Source organism: Cetorhinus maximus, chromosome 28 (genome assembly GCF_964194155.1).
Source record: "Cetorhinus maximus chromosome 28, sCetMax3.hap1.1, whole genome shotgun sequence".
Taxonomy (NCBI): Eukaryota; Metazoa; Chordata; class Chondrichthyes; order Lamniformes; family Cetorhinidae; genus Cetorhinus; species Cetorhinus maximus.
The window spans coordinates 17806991-17826145 of record NC_135906.1 but is presented as its reverse complement, the minus strand read 5'-3'; the positions used below and the strand labels follow the sequence as shown (position 1 = coordinate 17826145).

Genomic DNA, 19155 nt, shown 5'->3' with positions numbered 1-19155 from the left:
AAACTCACACAAACACACAGACACAAACACAGATACATACAAACACAAACACACAGACACAAACTCACACAAACACACAGACACAAACACAGATACATATAAACACAAACACACAGACACAAACTCACACAAACACACAGACACAAACACAGATACATACAAACACAATCACAGAGACACTAACTCACACAAACACATAGGCCAGAATTTTCCCGTCGGTGATTTGGGGGCGGGGCCTGCTCGCCGAGGGGAAAATGACGCGGTATGACATTGGGAGGAACCCCGGATGTCATCCCGGTCCATTTAAATCTTTAGGAAGGTGGGCGGACAGCGAAATCAGCTGTTTGCCCGCCGACCTGTCAATGGCCAATTGAGGCCATTGACAAGATCATTAGGCTCATTGAAAGACCTGCCTGTCCAACCTTAAGGCTGGCGGGTAGGCCAGGAGCCCCAGTGGGCTTCTGAAAAAAGATAAAACCTCATCCACTGGCGGGATGAGGTTTCATCTCAGTTTTTAAAAAGTTTATTAACATGTACCATCTCGTGTGACGGTGTCACATGAGGGGGGCATGTTAATAATGTTTTTCTTTCTCTATTTTAAAAGTTTTTTAAACATTCAGCGCTCTCCCTGAGACGGCACTTAGTCTCAGGGAGCCGTGCACTCTTTCGTGGGGAATCCCTCCACCCCCCACACAGGAAGTGCATAACGCATAGCGCTTCCTTTCGGGCAGGCCACGGGGCGGGCCTTAATTGGCCCGCCCACATAAAACGGTGGCCGGCCCCGTTTCGGTGGCGGAGTTTAGCTGCCCGCCCGCCCATCAAGGTCAAAATTCTGGCTATACAAACACAAGCACAGAGACACCAACTCACACAAACATACAAACAAACACACAGACACAAACTCACAGACACACAAACAAACACACAGACACAAACTCACACAAACATAAACACAGACACAAACTCACACAAACAAACACATAGACACAAACTCTCACTAACACACAGACACAAACTTACACAAACACACAGACACAAACTCACACAAACACACAGACACAAACTTACACTAACACACAGACACAAACTCACACAAAGACACAAACTCACACTAACACACAGACACAAACTCACACTAACACACAGACACAAACTCACACTAACACACAGACACAAACTCTCACTAACACACAGACACAAACTTACACAAACACACAGACACAAACTCACACAAACACACAGACACAAACTTACACTAACACACAGACACAAACTCACACAAAGACACAAACTCACACAAAGACACAAACTCACACTAACACACAGACACAAACTCACACTAACACACAGACACAAACTCACACTAACACACAGACACATACAAACATAAACACAGACACAAACACAGATACAAACTCACAGATACAAACTCACACTAACACAGACACAAACTCACACTAACACACAGACACAAACTCACACTAACACACACACACAAACTCACACTAACACACAGACACAAACTCACACTAACACACAGACACAAACTCACACTAACACACAGACACAAACTTACACAAACACACAGACACATACAAACATAAACACAGACACAAACTCACACAAACATAGACACAAACTCACACAAACACACAGACACAAACATACAAACAAACACACAGACACAAACTCACAGACACATGCAAACATAAACACAGACACAAACACACAGACACAAACTCACACTAACATACAGACACATACAAACATAAACACAGTCACAAACACACAGACACAAACTCAAACAAACACACAGACACAAACACACAGACACAAACTCACACTAACACACAGACACATACAAACATAAACACAGTCACAAACACACAGACAAAAGTTATTGGAAGTTGGAGGCCAGTAAGGGGAACATTGGAATAGTCAAGTATGGAGGTGAGAAATCCATGGATGAAGGTGTCAGAGGCTGATGGGCTGAGGCAGAGCTGGAAGCTGGGATGTTAGGGGTATGGTAGTAGCCGGTCTTTGTGATGCAGGCAATATGCAGTAGGAGTCAAATGGGTCACCGAGGTTATGAACAATCTGGTTTACCCTGAGAGTACTGGGGTGGGTGATGTAATCCTAGCGAGGACACTGTTTGTGATGCGACTGAAGAGGTGGTGAAACAGTCGAGAGAGCTGGGTGTCATCAGCGTGCCTGTGAAAGCTGACCCACATCTTCAGATGATGTAGATTAGGAAGCGAATTGATCCTTCCAGAAGTACAACTGGATTGGTTAAGAGTGGAAACAAGAGAGGCCAGTCCCACAGTGATCTATGAAGGAGGGATACTGGAGGATGATGTGGTTGATATGCAGGGAGGACAAGGGGAGATAATACACGATGGTCAATACTGAGGATGTCATTTGTGATATTGATCGGGGCCCTTCATTACTGTGCAAGGGGCAGAAACCTGGTTCAAATATGGAGTTTCAGGAAGGATAGGTATATATTTGGGAGGTGACAACATGTTGGATGAGGTTGGCCATGGGGAGGTAATTTGCAAGGACCAGGGAAGCGGGTGTCTAGGTTTTCTGAGGGGTGGGATGATGATGGGAGGGGGATTGGTAGCTTTGGAAAAGATTTACAATGTCAGGTAGTGTGGGGGCCAAGAAGACGGTTGGGAAGTTGGGTGATCAGCAGTTCAGTGGTAACGGAGACATATGAGGTCGGGCAAGTCAAGGCAGCAGGAGGTGTCATGGACAAGATGAGTTTGGAGGGGAGGAAGGCAGAAGAAGGTAGAGAAAGATCCAGGCACTGGACTTGGATAGAAGGGTAGGTTTGGATCAGTGGGGGTAGGGGATGTGCCTGATGCAGCGGCTTAATTAAAATCAGTACCATTAGGGGCTGAATGGCCTACTCCTGCTCCTATTTTCTCAGTTCATTACAGAGTATCAAAGGCTGTAGTCTCTGCAATATTTTGTTTTAAAATATTACAATACTTCTTAAATCAAATTACTCAATCAGTAATGCAACATCCCTACTCCAGCAACACAGCAAACTTGAATACTTCAGTCCTTATAAAGAGGCATCTGAGGAAGGATCTTAGAGAAACGATCAAAGAAAGATTGGTAAGGGTATGGAAAGGTCCATCTGAAATCTAATTCCAGACATAATGTGAGTTTAGGACAAACAGGTTTAATACAATATTTAGGACTGATTTCTCACCGAGATCATATCCTGGAATAGATTCTGGGCAACTTGAAAGAGAATTATGGAATCATTTTTTTGTATTTACTTGTTCACGGGATGTGGGTGTTGCTGGCTGGGCCAGCATTTATTGCTCATCCCTAATTGCCCTTGAGAAGGTGGTGGTGAGCTGCCTTCTTGAACCGCTGCAGTCCATGTGGTGTAGGTACACCCACAGTGCTGTTAGGGAGGGAATTCCAGGATTTTGACCCAGCGACAGTGAAGGAACGACGACATATTTCCAAGTCAGGATGGTGAGTGGCTTGGAGGGGAACTTGCTGTCTGTTGTGATGGGGGTTTAGGATCTGTTTAATGGGATAGGCTTGAATGGCCTCCCTCATCTGTGTCTAAATCCTGTGAACTAATTCAGACCAGTGGGAAAAAAAGATAAATGATGAAGGAAGCAGCTGGTACCTTGTGTTTCAGCCGGTTTTTCATCCCCTTCAGGCCCAATTTAGCTTGACCTTTAGCCTGAAAGTGAAAGATAATCAAACCAAGTGAGTATTCCTGCATCTTGAACATCATTGTCTCCCCACCTCATATCCACCCTTCTCCCTTTATCACTACCATCTCTAAATCTTTCAATCTTTCTTTCTCTGGTTTGGTGCTATATCAGACTGACTGAGTCTTTAACAAGCTTTAACAGACTAAAATGTCCTGTGGTGCTTCGCAAGGGTGTTAGCAAACAAAATTTAACACCAGTTACATGAGATAATAGGGCAGGTGACCAAAAGCTTGGTCAAAGAGGTAGGTTTTAAGGAGTGTCATAAAGAAGGAAAGAGAAGGAGAGAATGAAGAGGTGGAGGGAGATAATTCCAGAGTTTAGGGGCCCAGGCAGCTGAAGGCAAGGCCACTAATGGCGGAGCCATTAAAATCAGGAATGGTTTATAGGTCAGAGTGGAGGAGAATAAAGATCTCTGAAGGTTATAGAGACAAGGAAGGGTGGTTCCATAAGATATAGGTAAGGATACAGGATAGCAGGTGACTTTGATTGGATAGTGAGCACAAGAGAGACACAAGTTGCGTCAGTAGGATTGTTGACAAGTATGAGCTCTGCATGAGTTGTTTGATATCTGTAATTCCTAAGACGAGAGGTCTTATTTGTTCGCAGCAGTTTCAGTCCCATCAATTGGTATATTTCCCAATATTGACAGCTCCCTGTTGAGAACACAACTAACCCGTCAGCCTGTCTAGACAGCTCATTAATACTAGCTCTGAGAGATCACACTGACCCAGAGAAGAGAGTGCCCTTTAGCTCTGTACTTACGTATTTATACATGTTCTTCATGGCTGGATTGGTTTTGGTTCTCACTGTCTGAATCAGGGCTCCGCCACCTTTCTGGAAACAGAGTCAACCGTTAAAACATTAGATAGTCCCACTCCAACAGGCCCCTCAAAATTCACCTTCAAACTCAATAACTTTATTACCTTCTCCAGGCTTCAGTTCCAGGAGCAGCCTCGGGATCCACCTTCACCCCATGGACCTCATCCCCATGCCTTTCCCCATGCTGTGCTGTCTCCTGTTCCCTATACTCTGCCCTCCCTTCTCCCTACACTCCACCTGCTCTCTCCCTCCTCCTGATACTTCACCCTCTCTTTTGTTCCCTACACTCTGCCCTCTCTCCCTCCTCCCTTTTCCCCTGAATCCTCACTGTGTAGAAATAAAGACTAACTGTGTTACTCTAACTCATTTGTCCTGCTTCCTCCTAGCTGCTCCCCTTCATATTTTTCTCTTGCTCCTAGAGTCCACAGGCTTTTCAAATCCAATCACAGTGTTATTGGATTGTGTCTTCTCAATCTTCTCACCAACCCCGGCTATGTCCCAAACTTTGATCCTCATCTGGCTTTATCACTAAAAGAAACAGTTGTTTATATTTACCTTAAAGTTTTGCATCCACATCTGGTATGACCTGGAGCAGCCTGGGGAGAGAGAGAGGGAGGGAGAGAGAGGGAGAACATAAAGTTAACGCTTATTGGTAAAGAGGAGCTTTGCAGGGGGTGGCAGCCTGGTGTCTGCGTTGGATGATGAGAGAGTAAACTCAGGATCCTAGGCCCTCACCTGATGAATAACCGCCCAGATTGACTTCCTCCTCGAATATATCCGTTAATCCTTTCCCTTGGTTAAGCTTTTCCAGACGATTGTCTATAAACTGAATCCAAACCAGAGAAGAATTAAACAAATTATTTCCAATGGACCAAATTGAACAAGAGGAAATTTAATGGATGGGGTGAATTGGCAAAACACTGCTTGCAGTGAGTGGAATGGGGCCAAGGGTGATGGGGAAGTCATTGATGATGGCCACCAATTTAAAATGTATGTTAAGAGTCGAGAGAGGGTTAGGAGAAATTTAATTACACAGGGACTGTTGAAGCAAGAGCTGTTTTGCCACAGGGATTGGTTGAGGATGAGACAGTTGCATCTTTTAAAGGAAATTTGGATAAATATTTGAAGTGGAGATAGATTCAAGGCTCTGGGGAGGGAGCAGGGCAGTGGGTTTAGTTTGGGATTGCTGTAGCATAGACCTGGAACAGCCTTGCTGGGCTGACTGAGTGCTTTCTCAGCTGTAAACTTCCAAGTTTTTTCTAAAATTTGGAATGCTGAATGAAAGAGCATTGGGAGTATCTACCCTCGACATTGAAGGATTATTCAACTGATCAAGAAGCCTTAGCAAAACCCCCTCAAATGGCTGGTTTCATACCTGACACACAGGCTCCCACCAAGTCTCACCTGTTTGAACAGCTGAAGGTGCACGGCATGTTGCAGAAAATTCTTCATCAAGGTAGACTTGTGATTCAAAAACGTCTCCTCGCAAAACGTGACTGGTTCATCCTAAATACACAGGGAAACAAATTCCATTAATAGTTTCTCCTTTTTCTCATTTTTTTCATTAGGGTGTTTAAGCTGTTGCCAGTCATAGAGACCAGGGTGATGGTGGCGTAGTGGCAATGCCACTGGACTAGTAATCCAGAGGCCCAGGCTAACGCTCTGGGTATATGGGTTCACATTCCACCACGGCAGCTCATGGACTTTAAATTCAGTTAATAGAATCTGGAATATAAAGCTGGTCTCAGGAATGACAACTGCCATCAATTGTTGTAAAAACCCATCTGGTTCACTAATGTCCTTTAGGGAAAGAATTCCGCTGTCCTTACTTGGTCTGGCCTCCATGTGACTCCAGACTCACAGCGGCATGGTTGACTCTGAAATAGCCTAGGAAGTCACTCAGTTCAAGGGCAATTAGGGATGGGTAACAAATCCCATGAAAGAATAAAGAAAAAGAAGCTAACAGCATAGAAGGAGGCCATTGTACCTGTTCCAGTCCTTTGAAAGACCCACTCTGTTGCTCTTTCTCCAGAGGCCCGAAGGTGTTTATCTTTTAATCCTCACTTACTGAATCGGCTTCCCTTTCCACAATGCATTCCAAATCACAATAACTTGACGTGTAAAAAAAGCCCTCCATGGCCTTGTCCTATACCATGTCTGGATATTCCTATAGCCATCAATAAAGTTTCAGTACTCTCCATTACACCCTATCCTTTTTTTACCAATGGCCACACTGCGGGGTAGTGATGGAGATCAGGAGCCTCTACCTGATGTAGGAAGCACCACAATTGTCCCATGTGGGATCAGTTATCTGGGCAGCAACAGTTTGGATGGCACCGTGTCATACCAGCTGATAATTCACCTCAAGCCATTGAGGAAACTAAATTTTAAATTTAACACCATGTCACAACTAAAGATAAAATCATTCAATTTCTACAATTCTGATCATTGTACATGTATCTGGACAGGATGTTCTCACTCTAAAACAGCACCTACAAGCGAATTAATGATCAAACACTCTTGTCCCATCACATTCTTTCTTGTTTCTCTCTATTTCAACAATACAATTGGTCAAAGGTCTCTGAACGTTCTTCCCCTGTGCCTCTGCTGACTGTCCAATGTGCTCTACCACACTCTCCTCCCTCGATCGTTAATTAACTCATGCACCAGCTCCTACTCAGACTTATTGTGTCTCAGAATGCCTCACTGCCCAAATGCTCTCCCTTCCTCACCTCATCTGCAGACATTTCAAAGCCTATTTTGCCAGTTAATCGCTACATTCCAATTTATGTCATTGTCTCTTTTACCAATTCATTCTTTTCCTTTCTATCTTCGTGCCCACAGTACGGGTTTATCTTCCCTGTTTCTCAGCTGAGGTGTTTCAGGGTCCTCAGAGGGATTAGAACTGTTAAGGGAAAGATTTTTTTTAATTCAATCAATCATTCACGGGATGTGGGTGTCGCTGGCTGGGCCAACATTTATTGCCCATCCCTAATTGCCCTTGAGAAAGTGGTGGTGAGCTGCTTTCTTGAACCGCTGCAGTCCATGTGGTGTAGGCACACCCACAGTGCTGTTAGGGAGGGAGTTCCAGGATTTTGACCCAGCGACAGCGAAGGAACGGCGATATATTTCCAAGTCAGGATGGTGAGTGACTTGGAGGGGAACTTGCAGGTGGTGGTGTTGGTGATTGGTGCTTTCAATAGCGAGTGAGTGTAGTAGAGAACCATCCATGCTGAATACTGGGACTCAGTGTGTGCGTTAGACAGGGTGCAGGTGGAGGAGATGCAGCTGAGTCTGAGTGGCTGCGGACACTTACAGCGTTAAACTTAAGGGCATCCTGGTAGCTTCCAAAGATTGCTGCCTGTGCCCTGAGAAAGGCCCGTGCCACCACGTCACCAGTCACTGCTGACTGCTTCTTTAACTTCATCTTCAGAATGGACACCTGGAATATACGGAACAAACAGATGATGAAACATCATTGAGGGAGAACCATCACAATTCATGTTTATACGCTCACCTCCTGCAGCCAATTCTGTGGCTTTTGAAATAATTTTAGGTCCCTTTATCCAGACAGTGCCCCTCACCATTCCCGTCACCACAGCGTCCCTCACATTGATTCTTGAACTGTTCTGAACTTCGCTCCACACCGGTTCCTGTATACCACACTATGCACCGTTCCAATACCATGAATCTATCGTCAAACAGCATCCTGCTCTCTACACTCCCACTGTGAAATGTTTATTGCACTGGTCCCCATGCTGCACACTGCTCATTGCTCCTCTCCCCGTACTGCATACTGCTCATTGCTCCTCTCCCTGTACTGCACACTGCTCATTGCTCCTCTCCCTGTACTGCACACTGCTCATTGCTCCTCTCCCCGTACTGCACACTGCTCATTGCTCCTCTCCCCGTACTGCACACTGCTCATTGCTCCTCTCCCCGTACTGCACACTGCTCATTGCTCCTCTCCCTGTACTGCACACTGCTCATTGCTCCTCTCCCCGTACTGCACACTGCTCATTGCTCCTCTCCCTGTACTGCACACTGCTCATTGCTCCTCTCCCCGTACTGCACACTGCTCACTGCTCCTCTCCCCGTACTGCACACTGCTCATTGCTCCTCTCCCCGTACTGCACACTGCTCATTGCTCCTCTCCCTGTACTGCACATTGCTCATTGCTCCTCTCCCTGTACTGCACACTGCTCATTGCTCCTCTTCCCGTACTGCACACTGCTCATTGCTCCTCTTCCCGTACTGCACACTGCTCATTGCTCCTCTCCCCGTACTGCACACTGCTCATTGCTCCTCTCCCCGTACTGCACACTGCTCATTGCTCCTCTCCCTGTACTGCACACTGCTCATTGCTCCTCTCCCCGTACTGCACACTGCTCATTGCTCCTCTCCCCGTACTGCACACTGCTCATTGCTCCTCTCCCTGTACTGCACACTGCTCATTGCTCCTCTCCCTGTACTGCACACTGCTCCTCTCCCTGTACTGTGTACTGCTCATTGCTCCTCTCCCCGTACTGCACACTGCTCATTGCACCTCTCCCTGTACTGCACACTGCTCATTGCTCCTCTCCCTGTACTGCACACTGCTCATTGCTCCTCTCCCTGTACTGCACACTGCTCATTGCCCCTCTCCCTGTACTGCACACTGCTCATTGCTCCTCTCCCCGTACTGCACACTGCTCATTGCTCCTCTCCCTGTACTGCACACTGCTCATTGCTCCTCTCCCCGTACTGCACACTGCTCATTGCTCCTCTCCCCTTACTGCACACTGCTCATTGCCCCTCTCCCCGTACTGCGTACTGCTCATTGCTCCACTCCTCATACTGCACACTGCTCATTGCTCCTCTCCCCTTACTGCACACTGCTCATTGCCCCTCTCCCCGTACTGCGTACTGCTCATTGCTCCACTCCTCATACTGCACACTGCTCATTGCTCCTCTCCCTGTACTGCACACTGCTCATTGCCCCTCTCCCTGTACTGCACACTGCTCATTGCTCCTCTCCCTGTACTGCACACTGCTCATTGCTCCTCTCCCTGTACTGCACACTGCTCATTGCTCCTCTCCCTGTACTGCACACTGCTCATTGCTCCTCTCCCTGTACTGCACACTGCTCATTGCTCCACTCTCTGTAATGTGTAGTGTTTATTGCTTTGCTCTCTGCACTGTGTACCAGTCGTCCCAACACTGCCCTTCCTGGGAACAGAGTGAGGCGAATGTCGCTGCCCCAGTTGTTCATGGATCAAACGTGGGGCTTTGCTCATGAATGCTGCAACATCACAGAAGCCTATATTTAGTCAGGGGAAGTGTGAAGAGTGCAAGTTGTTGAAGTTAAGGTGCTGCACTGTGCATTGCCAGTTTGCGCAGGTGGACCTTTCCATTCACCCCTTGCCAACACTCTGCACTGTCACCTCCCCCTTCCCGCCCGCCCCCCGCCACCCCAACACCCCCTCCCCCCCGCCCGCCCCGCTGTAGCAACATCTCCCATTACAGCTGAATTTAAACAGAAGGATTCTGGACTTAAAAAGATTTCCAGGTGTCAGGCCCAATCCCATGCTATAAGTTCCAGGATAGTCTGGACATGTGTGGAGTGGGGGTCAGGGGAATGACTAGCGTGACCACCACCGATGGGGTTTTGCTTCAAGGACGATGATGTACGATCTTTCAGTGATTGTTGGTATAGAGTGGATGTGACGGTTTGATTTGTCACTGTGAACTCACCACGTCTGATGGCAGCTTTTCCAGATCGTTGAATGGCGACTCCAGGGTGTTTGAGTCAACATTCAATATAACCACATCCTCCAGAGCTTTGCTTCTCGCTCGCTGCAAGAGAAAGGGATATCTGAAAGATACAAACTTTCATTTTTTGCATTCTCATTTGCTTTGAGAAAGACAGGGGCTCTGTCAGGGTGAACTTACATTTGGTTGCTACTTCCACTGGCTTCTCCACAATCAGTTCTGATACCACAGTCTAGACCTGTGAGAATGTCCATTGTATCACAACCTAATCCTCACACCAATGAGACACTCGCCTGGAGAGCTGCAGACAATAAAGCACTAGAAATCCCTTTGGGACAAGTTCAGTGTCTCGTCACCTCAACATATCTCAAAGTGTTTCATCTTATTACTTGGGTTTTGATATTTGGTAGCTTATATTATGTAGCTATATGTGGTGGCCATATTGTACACAGCAAGATCCCACAAACAGCAATGCGATTATGTTTTTTGTGGTGGTGAAGGGAGGAATGTTGGGAGAAGTTCCCGCTCTACTGTGAAAGATAATGTGACCTTTAATGTCTACCCGAATCTCCTCTCTTCTATTTTTCCTTAGTTCTGTTGAAGAGTCATACGGACTCGAAACGTTAATTGTGCTCCTCTCCGCAGATGCTGTCAGACCTGCTGAGTTTTTCCAGGTATTTTTATTTTTGTTTTTGTCACTGAATCATGTTTGGAACCCTTGTAGAATGGTTAGAACCCACAATCTTGTTCTTCTATCCCTGTTTATTCTGAGCAGTATCCTGCATTTATCTATTTGACCTTGTTCATTACCCTGGTGTGAGAGTGGCCGGAAGCAAACCAAGTCTAAGGACAAGGAGAATGTTACTGTTTTATCAGCAGACAGAGACAATGAAGACTCACCAAAGGTCAAAGTTTGTTTCTTGACTATAGTCAGGATGTGAAGTTTGGCTGGACTGTTTGAAGAAAGAAGTTTGTCAGCAATGTCAATTAGTGAGATAGCAACACATACTGAGTCACTCACCTCCATTAGGCTGCAGTGAATCCCTATGAGATAAGGCATTGGAGCACTGTAAGTACAAAAGGCAACAAGATAAAGGGTTAACACGCTGATCTTTCACCTCTGGCACCTGCTCAATGCCAGCCATTACTGAGGTGTCTGCTGTTTACCACCTCTGCCTCCACAACCAATAGGAAAGAGGGAAAGGAACGGTTTTCTTACCAGCAATAATCAAGGAGATGGGGAGGGAGCACAGGGATGTAGATGTGTTGCCAGTACATGGGATAGAGCATTGCAGCTGAGCCGTGTACACAAGCAGTTAACTGTGGAACAGAAAAAAATAGCAATGTACGGATAAATAAATCACAGTCAATTAACTACAACCTGTGGCCACTGCCTAGCAGATTGTGTGTAATGTCTTCCCTAATATTGTCAGAAGAGGACAATTAGGGAGGATGACAGAACAACATTTGGGATTGTTGTAAACATGGTACCAGAGAGTGAGAAATATTGATGGAACTCATCACCACAGCCAAGTGCTGAGTGGGCACCCTGTGCATTCTGACCGGGAAGAAGTGAACGTGAAAAGGAAATCTTCCCCCTGCCCATATCCTACAGATGAGTGTGGTCCCATAGTGCCATCACCCACCTCCATAACTTACCCATAGTGCAAACACAAGTGAATCCAGGCAGTGATTAATGGGGCCATCCTATACCCCAGCACATGAGCACTTTTCAGCAGGTCCAACTGACTGGGCTGAGGAACAAGATGCTTTCCTGAGAGTTTCCTCTCAAAGCCAGAGGCATTGAAGCTAATTCACACCGTTGCTGACCTGGTTAAAGATCAGAGAACTCTGTATGGACCAAGGTCCAAATCTGAACTGTTTGTGTGTTTTAGCTCCAGACCTTTTACAGCAGACTCCTCTAGGTAGACTGTCACAGCTGAACCCTGTCGAGGGACTGTCACAGCGGAACCGTCTAGATAGACTGTCACAGCTGAACTCTCCAGATAGACTGTCACAGCTGAACCTGGTCAAGAGACTGTCACAGCGGAACCATCTAGATAGTCTGTCACAGCTGAACTCTCCAGATAGACTGTCACAGCTGAACCTGGTCAAGAGACTGTCACAGCGGAACCATCTAGATAGTCTGTCACAGCTGAACTCTCCAGATAGACTGACACAGCTGAACCCGGTCGAGAGACTGTCACAGTGGAACCATCTAGATAGACTGTCACAGCTGAACCCTGTAGATAGACTACATGGCTGAACCCTGTCCAGAGACTGTCACAGCTGAATCATCTAGATAGAGTGTCAGAGCCGAACCCTGTAGATAGATTGTCATAGCTGAACCCTGTAGATAGACTACCATGGCTGAACCCTGCAGATAGACTGTCTTAGCTGAGCCCTGTCCAGAGACTGTCACAGCTGAACCATCTAGATAGACTGTCACAGCTGAACCCTGTAGATAGACTGTCATAGCTGAGCCCTGTAGATAGACTGTCATAGCTGAGCCCTGTCCAGAGACTGTCACAGATGAACCATCTAGATAGACTGTCACAGCTGAACCCTGTAGATAGACTGTCATAGCTGAGCCCTGTCCAGAGACTGTCACAGATGAACCATCTAGATAGACTGTCAGAGCCGAACCCTGTGGATAGACTTTCATAGCTGAACCCTGTAGATAGACTCACAGCTGAACCCTGGAGATAGGCTGTCACAGCGGAACCATCTAGATAGACTGTCATAACTGAACCCTGTTGAGAGACTGTCACAGTGGAACCATCTAGAAAGACTGTCAGAGCTGAACACGCGGATAGACTGTCACAGCGGAACTGTCTAGATAGACTGTCATAATTGAACCCTGTTGATAGACTGTCACAGCAAAACTGTCTAGGTAGACTGTCAGAGCTGAACCCTGTAGATAGACTGTCATAGCTGAGCCCTGTTGAGAGACTGTCACAGCTGAACCATCTAGATAGACTGTCACAGCTGAACCCGGTTGAGAGACTGTCACAGCGGAACCATCTAGATAGACTGTCACAGCTGAACCCGGTTGAGAGACTGTCACAGCGGAACCATCTAGATAGACTGTCACAGCTGAACCCGGTTGAGAGACTGTCACAGCGGAACCATCTAGATAGACTGTCACAGCTGAACTCTGTAGATAGACTACCATGGTTGAACCCTGTCCAGAAACTGTCACAGCTGAACCATCTAGAGTGTCAGAGCCGAACCCTGTAGATAGACTGTCATAGCTGAACCCTGTAGATAGACTACCATGGCTGAACCCTGCAGATAGACTGTCTTAGCTGAGCCCTGTCCAGAGACTGTCACAGCTGAACCATCTACATAGACTGTCACAGCTGAATCCTGTAGATAGACTTTCATAGCTGAACCCTGTAGATAGACTACCATGGCTGAACTCTGTTGAGAGACTGTCACAGTGGAACCATCTAGAAAGACTGTCACAGCTGAACTCTGTAGATAGACTACCATGGCTGAACCCTGCAGATAGACTGTCTTAGCTGAGCCCTGTCCAGAGACTGTCACAGCGGAACCATCTAGATAGACTGTCACAGCTGAACCCTGTAGATAGACTGTCATAGCTGAACCCTGTTGAGAGACTGTCACAGTGGAACCATCTAGATAGACTGTCATAGCTGAACCCTGTTGAGAGACTGTCACAGTGGAACCATCTAGATAGACTGTCATAGCTGAACCCTGTTGAGAGACTGTCACAGTGGAACCATCTAGATAGACTGTCATAACTGAACCCTGTTGAGAGACTGTCACAGTGGAACCATCTAGATTGACTTTCAGAGCTGAACCTGCAGATAGACTGTCACAGCAGAACCGTCTTGATGGACTGTCACAGCTGAACCCTGTTGAGAGACTCACAGCGAAACTGTCTAGGTAGGCTGTCAGAGCTGAACCCTGTAGAGACACTGTCATAGCTGAACCATCTAGATAGATTGTCACAGTTGAACCCTGTAGAGGGACTGTCACAGCAGAACTGCCTAGATACACTGTCACGGCTGAAAGCTGTAGAAAGGCTGTCACAGCTGAACCCTGTCAAGGAACTGTAACAGTGGAACCGTTTAGATACTGTCACAGCTGAAACCTGCAGATGGACTGTCACAGCTGAACCCTGTCACAGGACTGTCACAGCAGAACTGTCTAGATAGACTCTCGCATCTGAAACCTGTAGACAGACTGTTACAGCTGAACCCTGTACATAGACTGTCAGAGCTGAACCCACTAGATAGACTGTCACAGCTGAAGCTTCTAGATAGATTGCCAGAGCTGAACCCTGTAGGTAGACTGTCAGAGCTGAATCCTGTAGATAGACATCAACAGCTGAACCCTTTAAATAGACTGTCATAGCTGATCCCTGTAGATAGACGGTCCCTGCTGAACCCCGTAAATAGATTATCATAGCTGAACCCTGTAGATAGACTGCCACAGCTGAACCGTCTAGATAGACTGCCACAGCCGAACCCCGTAGATAGACTGTCATAGCTGAACCCTGTAGATAGACTGCCACAGCTGAACCCTCTAGATAGACTGCCACAGCCGAACCCTGTAGATAGACTGCCACAGCTGAACCCTGTAGATAGACTGCCACAGCCGAACCCCGTAGATAGACTGTCACACCTGAACCCTGTACATAAACTGCTACAGCTGAACCCTGTAGATGGACTGTCATAGCTAAACCCTGTAGATAGACTGTCACAGTGAACCCTGTAGATAGACTGTCACAGCTGAACCCTGAAGATAGTCTGTCACAGCTTAAAACTCTAGATAGACTATCACAGCTGAACCCTGTAGGTAGACTGTCACAGCTGAACCCTGTAGATTGAATGCCACAGCTGAACCCTGTAGATTGAATGCCACAGCTGAACTCTGTAGATAGACTTTCACACCTGAACCCTGTACATAGTCTGCTACAGCTGAACCCTGAAGATAGACTGTCACAGCTGAATCCTGTAGGTAGCCTGTCAGAGCTGATCCCTGCAGATAGACTGTCACAGCTGATCCCTGTAGATAGACTGTCACAGCTGATCCCCGTTGATTGACTGTCATAGCTGAACTATTTAGGTAGACTGTCACAGTTGCAACCTGTAGATAGACAGTCACAGCTGAACCCTGTAGAGAGGCTGTCATGGCTTAACCCTGTAGATAGAATGTCACAGTTGTACCCTGTAGATAGAGACTGTTAAAGTTAAGTGTTCTAAGAGAATTGGGGAGAAATGCCATCGGAGGGATGACATTGTCTGTGCTGGCACTTACTGTGCTGAGTTTGCTGGAAGTGATGATAATGCGCCTCTCGTGAAGCATACTGGCATAGAGATGTAGCATGTTATTCACATCTACAGCAACCACATATTCTGTCAGGTTCCTCTGTAACACAAATACATTTATACAGAACTGGGAAACAAAGAGCAAACATATTATATAACATTACTTGGTATCTTACTAGTAAAACTGAATCCATATAAATGGAAACCTTATCCAACAGAGCACTGAACAATCCCCTTCCCATTACCTCAACAGAGCAAATCCCTCCCTTGTTAAGTGTTACTGCACAGATCCCTCCATGTTCATAGATAAAATTGTTATGTGTGCATTCTCTTTCCCTATAGAATTCAGCGCTACTGCCTGGTAGGTGGGAGACTTCAATGACTCTGGAAAGATGCAAAGGAACTAGACAGGATAAACACCTGAACAAAGCAGAAACTGTTGTCAATCCCTAATATCTTTTCCTTCACAGGTGGATGATGGTGGGGGCGGAGGGTGGGTGCAATGGGGATTGAGGATAGTAGGATGATTGGAGAACTCTGTGTTCATTATGATTTCAATTCCTGATTCAGGTATAAATATATTGCAGTCAGCCATCTCTGTGTGTGTGCGAGTTTATGGGTGACTGTGTATCTGCGTATGCTGTAAATCGAATGGGTTCTTGGTCTATGTTTGAGAAACTACCTGCATGTCCATCTATGGTCAACGGGAAACCCAGACAGATTTCCCACTGAGATATTCCCTGGTTAGTCAGCCAGCAGCACTCGCTACCCCCCCAACACCCCCCACCAACCACCTGAACACTGAGTCATACTTACACTCTCTGGTATCGTAGGCAAGCTGTTGGTGTCAGGGGCAATAAAGTAAGAAAGCTGGAGGTAAAAAGAGATGAAAGGTTATGTTTATAAAACGTACAGTTTGCAGAGTGTTCATTTGTCAGTGATTAAATCACAAAGAGATTAGAATTTAGGAGTACGGATCCCACAAGGGATTAACAAGAATAATGATCAAAATGGTTAACAGAGCTGCAAGGCAAACAAGATTGAAGTAAGAAATGTTTTGTGGTGCTCATTAAAATGCTGGAGCCTGACTCCCCCCCTCCTCCCCTCTCCTCTTCCCTACCCCTCACCTCCCCTTGTCTCCCTTAACCCTCTTCTCCCACCCTGTTCTGTTCCCCCTCACCCTCTCCTCCAACCTTTCCTTCAGCTCTCTCGTCCCAGAGAGGGTCATTGGCATTCTAGAGGGGCAGTTTGTCACTCTATCGTGGAATAGGTGCACTGGTCTGGCCAGTGGGACTGGCCGTTCCAAGGATGATTTGTTCTTTTCTGATGGGCAGTTGATTTCTCTCTGAACCCTGGTTACTGCTAGGTCAAGTCGTAGGCTTCAGATGTATACTTCCCCGGGTCTCTGCGGAAGACATGGCAGGCTCAACAATGTGAAATCTGTGATCTTTAGTCTGTAAAGGAGGAAGGGTGCAGCCTGCAGGAGGCCTGGAGGAAAAGAAGCATCCAATGGTCAGCTCACTCAGGACTGCCCTGCCGGGGGTGACCTAGCCTTCCTGGGCTGAGCCTTTGCAGGGGTCTACCTCAGGAGCCCTGTCTCAGGGGCCCTGTCTCAGGGGCTCTGTCTCAGGGGCTCTGTCTCAGGGGCCCTGTCTCATGAAGTGACTCCACAGTCACTAGGATTCCACCATTCAGATTATAAAGGCTGAAATATAGAGCAACTTTTGCTAAACAGGAAACCCTTGTTAATAAAGGAAAGATTGACAATCTGCACAATTAGAGAACAGGTTAGTCTGCAGATAGCAAGTGTTCTACATAAAAGGCAGCATAGGTTGCTAATTAATTTGATCAGCATGCATGGGTAGAGTTAGGTGCTGTTTAGTTATTGGGTTAATTTGATCAGTTCCAGTATAGTGGCTTTGGTTATCGGGTTTTGCCCGACTCACCGACGGCATACCACTACTAGGATCCCTCTTCTGATCTTTCAGAAACCGTCTTGTTGTAACTCCCAGCTGCTGGGCCTTGTGAGACAGTATTGTGCAATTATTTTTCATTCCAAAATATCACATTACAATGTATATGTTATCATCTTTGTGTTAGGAAAAATCTCTCACTTGTTGTCAGCCATGGATCATTGGGTAACACTCTTGCCTCCAAGTCAGAACTCTAGTGAGTTCATGCTCCACTCCAGAGACTTGAGAGCATGATCCAGGCCAACACTGCGAGTGCAGTACTGAGGGAATGCTGCACTGTTGGAGGTGCCATCTCTCAGATGAGATATCTGCCATCACAGATAAACATAAAAGGTTCCATGACACTCTTTCAAAGAAGAGTAGAGGAATTCTCCCCAGTGTCCTGGTCAATATTTATCCAACCAATATCACAAAAGCAGATCGTCTGGTCATTATCTCATTGCAGTCTGTGGGAGTTTACTTTGTGTAAATTGAAATTACAACAGTGACTACACTTCAAAAGTACTTTACATCACAGAACATTATCGACCTGAAATATGAACTCTGTTTTTCTCTCTCTCCACAGATGCAGCCTGATTTTATTTTATTCAGTCATGGGATTTGGGCATCGCTTGCAAGGCCAGCATTTATTACCCTAGTTGCCCTTGAGAAGGTGGTGGTGAGCTGCCTTCTTGAACCACTGCAGTCCATGTGGTGTAGGTACACCCACAGTGCTGTTAGGGAGGGAGTTCCAGGATTTTGACCCAGCGACAGTGAAGGAACGACCGATATATTTCCAAGTCAGGATGGTGAGTGGCTTGGAGGGGAGCTTGCAGGTGGTGGTGTTCCCATCTATCTGCTGCCCTTGTCCTTCTAGATGAAAGAGGTCGTGGGTTTGGATTGCTGAATATTTCCAGGATTTTCTATTTTTGTTCCAGATTTCCAACATCCGCAGTATTTTGCTTTTGCATCAAAATTACTTAATTGGCTTTAAAGTGCTTTGGAATATCCTGAGTTAATTAAAGGTGTTATAGAAATGAAAGTGTATCTTTCAAAGAAACCTTATGTCAGTCAGTCTAGATCGTGAGTGACTTCAGACTATTCACACAAATAGGGCAGACATACCTTCCATAAGGATAGTTGGCCAATTTTAGCGGCTCCCCATCCAGAATCACTAAGACCACCTGTTGCACCCCAGCTTACCCCAAAGGTTCAGCGTAGCCTTGCTGGTCTGTTTGGCTCATTATCACATTAGAAGATGTTTTACTGACTGAATCACAATTCCACTTAATCACTGACCCTAACGTGTATAAAATGATGGGTAGTTTTTTGCATATTTAACAAGCATATGCTGCACAGCCCAGTGAGTGGTGATGGGGGTGCTATGAAATGGTTGCAGACGTCCTCAGATTGTAAAAGGTGCTAAATAAATGCAGTTTCTTTCTTTCCTTTACTTACAAATCCAAGATTGAGTGGAGAGTCTGGCTGGGGAGGTGGGTGAGCGTACAGAGCACTCAAGAGCTCTTTCACTTCACTGTCCTGTAGAAATAAACACACAGACATTACAGCTCACAGAAAGCAGACCTA

At 46.2% G+C, this 19155-nt stretch overlaps 1 protein-coding gene across 2 annotated transcripts in view; it reads right to left on the bottom strand.

Annotated features, from left to right (window-relative positions):
- LOC144668861 (DENN domain-containing protein 1B-like) overlaps positions 1 to 19155 on the bottom strand; it is a 57075-nt gene that overhangs the window by 12061 nt on the left and 25859 nt on the right. The window contains exons 7-19 of one of the 2 annotated variants that reach the window (XM_078531288.1): positions 19027 to 19107; positions 17563 to 17637; positions 16433 to 16486; positions 15606 to 15716; positions 11536 to 11636; positions 11338 to 11383; positions 10299 to 10400; positions 7882 to 8007; positions 5970 to 6071; positions 5301 to 5391; positions 5121 to 5161; positions 4509 to 4580; positions 3656 to 3712 (exon numbers count right to left, since the gene is read on the bottom strand). In XM_078531288.1, coding sequence (XP_078387414.1) covers positions 3656 to 3712; positions 4509 to 4580; positions 5121 to 5161; positions 5301 to 5391; positions 5970 to 6071; positions 7882 to 8007; positions 10299 to 10400; positions 11338 to 11383; positions 11536 to 11636; positions 15606 to 15716; positions 16433 to 16486; positions 17563 to 17637; positions 19027 to 19107 — 1059 coding nt within the window. The remainder of the gene's footprint in view (positions 1 to 3655; positions 3713 to 4508; positions 4581 to 5120; positions 5162 to 5300; positions 5392 to 5969; positions 6072 to 7881; positions 8008 to 10298; positions 10401 to 11337; positions 11384 to 11535; positions 11637 to 15605; positions 15717 to 16432; positions 16487 to 17562; positions 17638 to 19026; positions 19108 to 19155) is intronic. The other variant, XM_078531290.1, reaches the window with a different exon arrangement.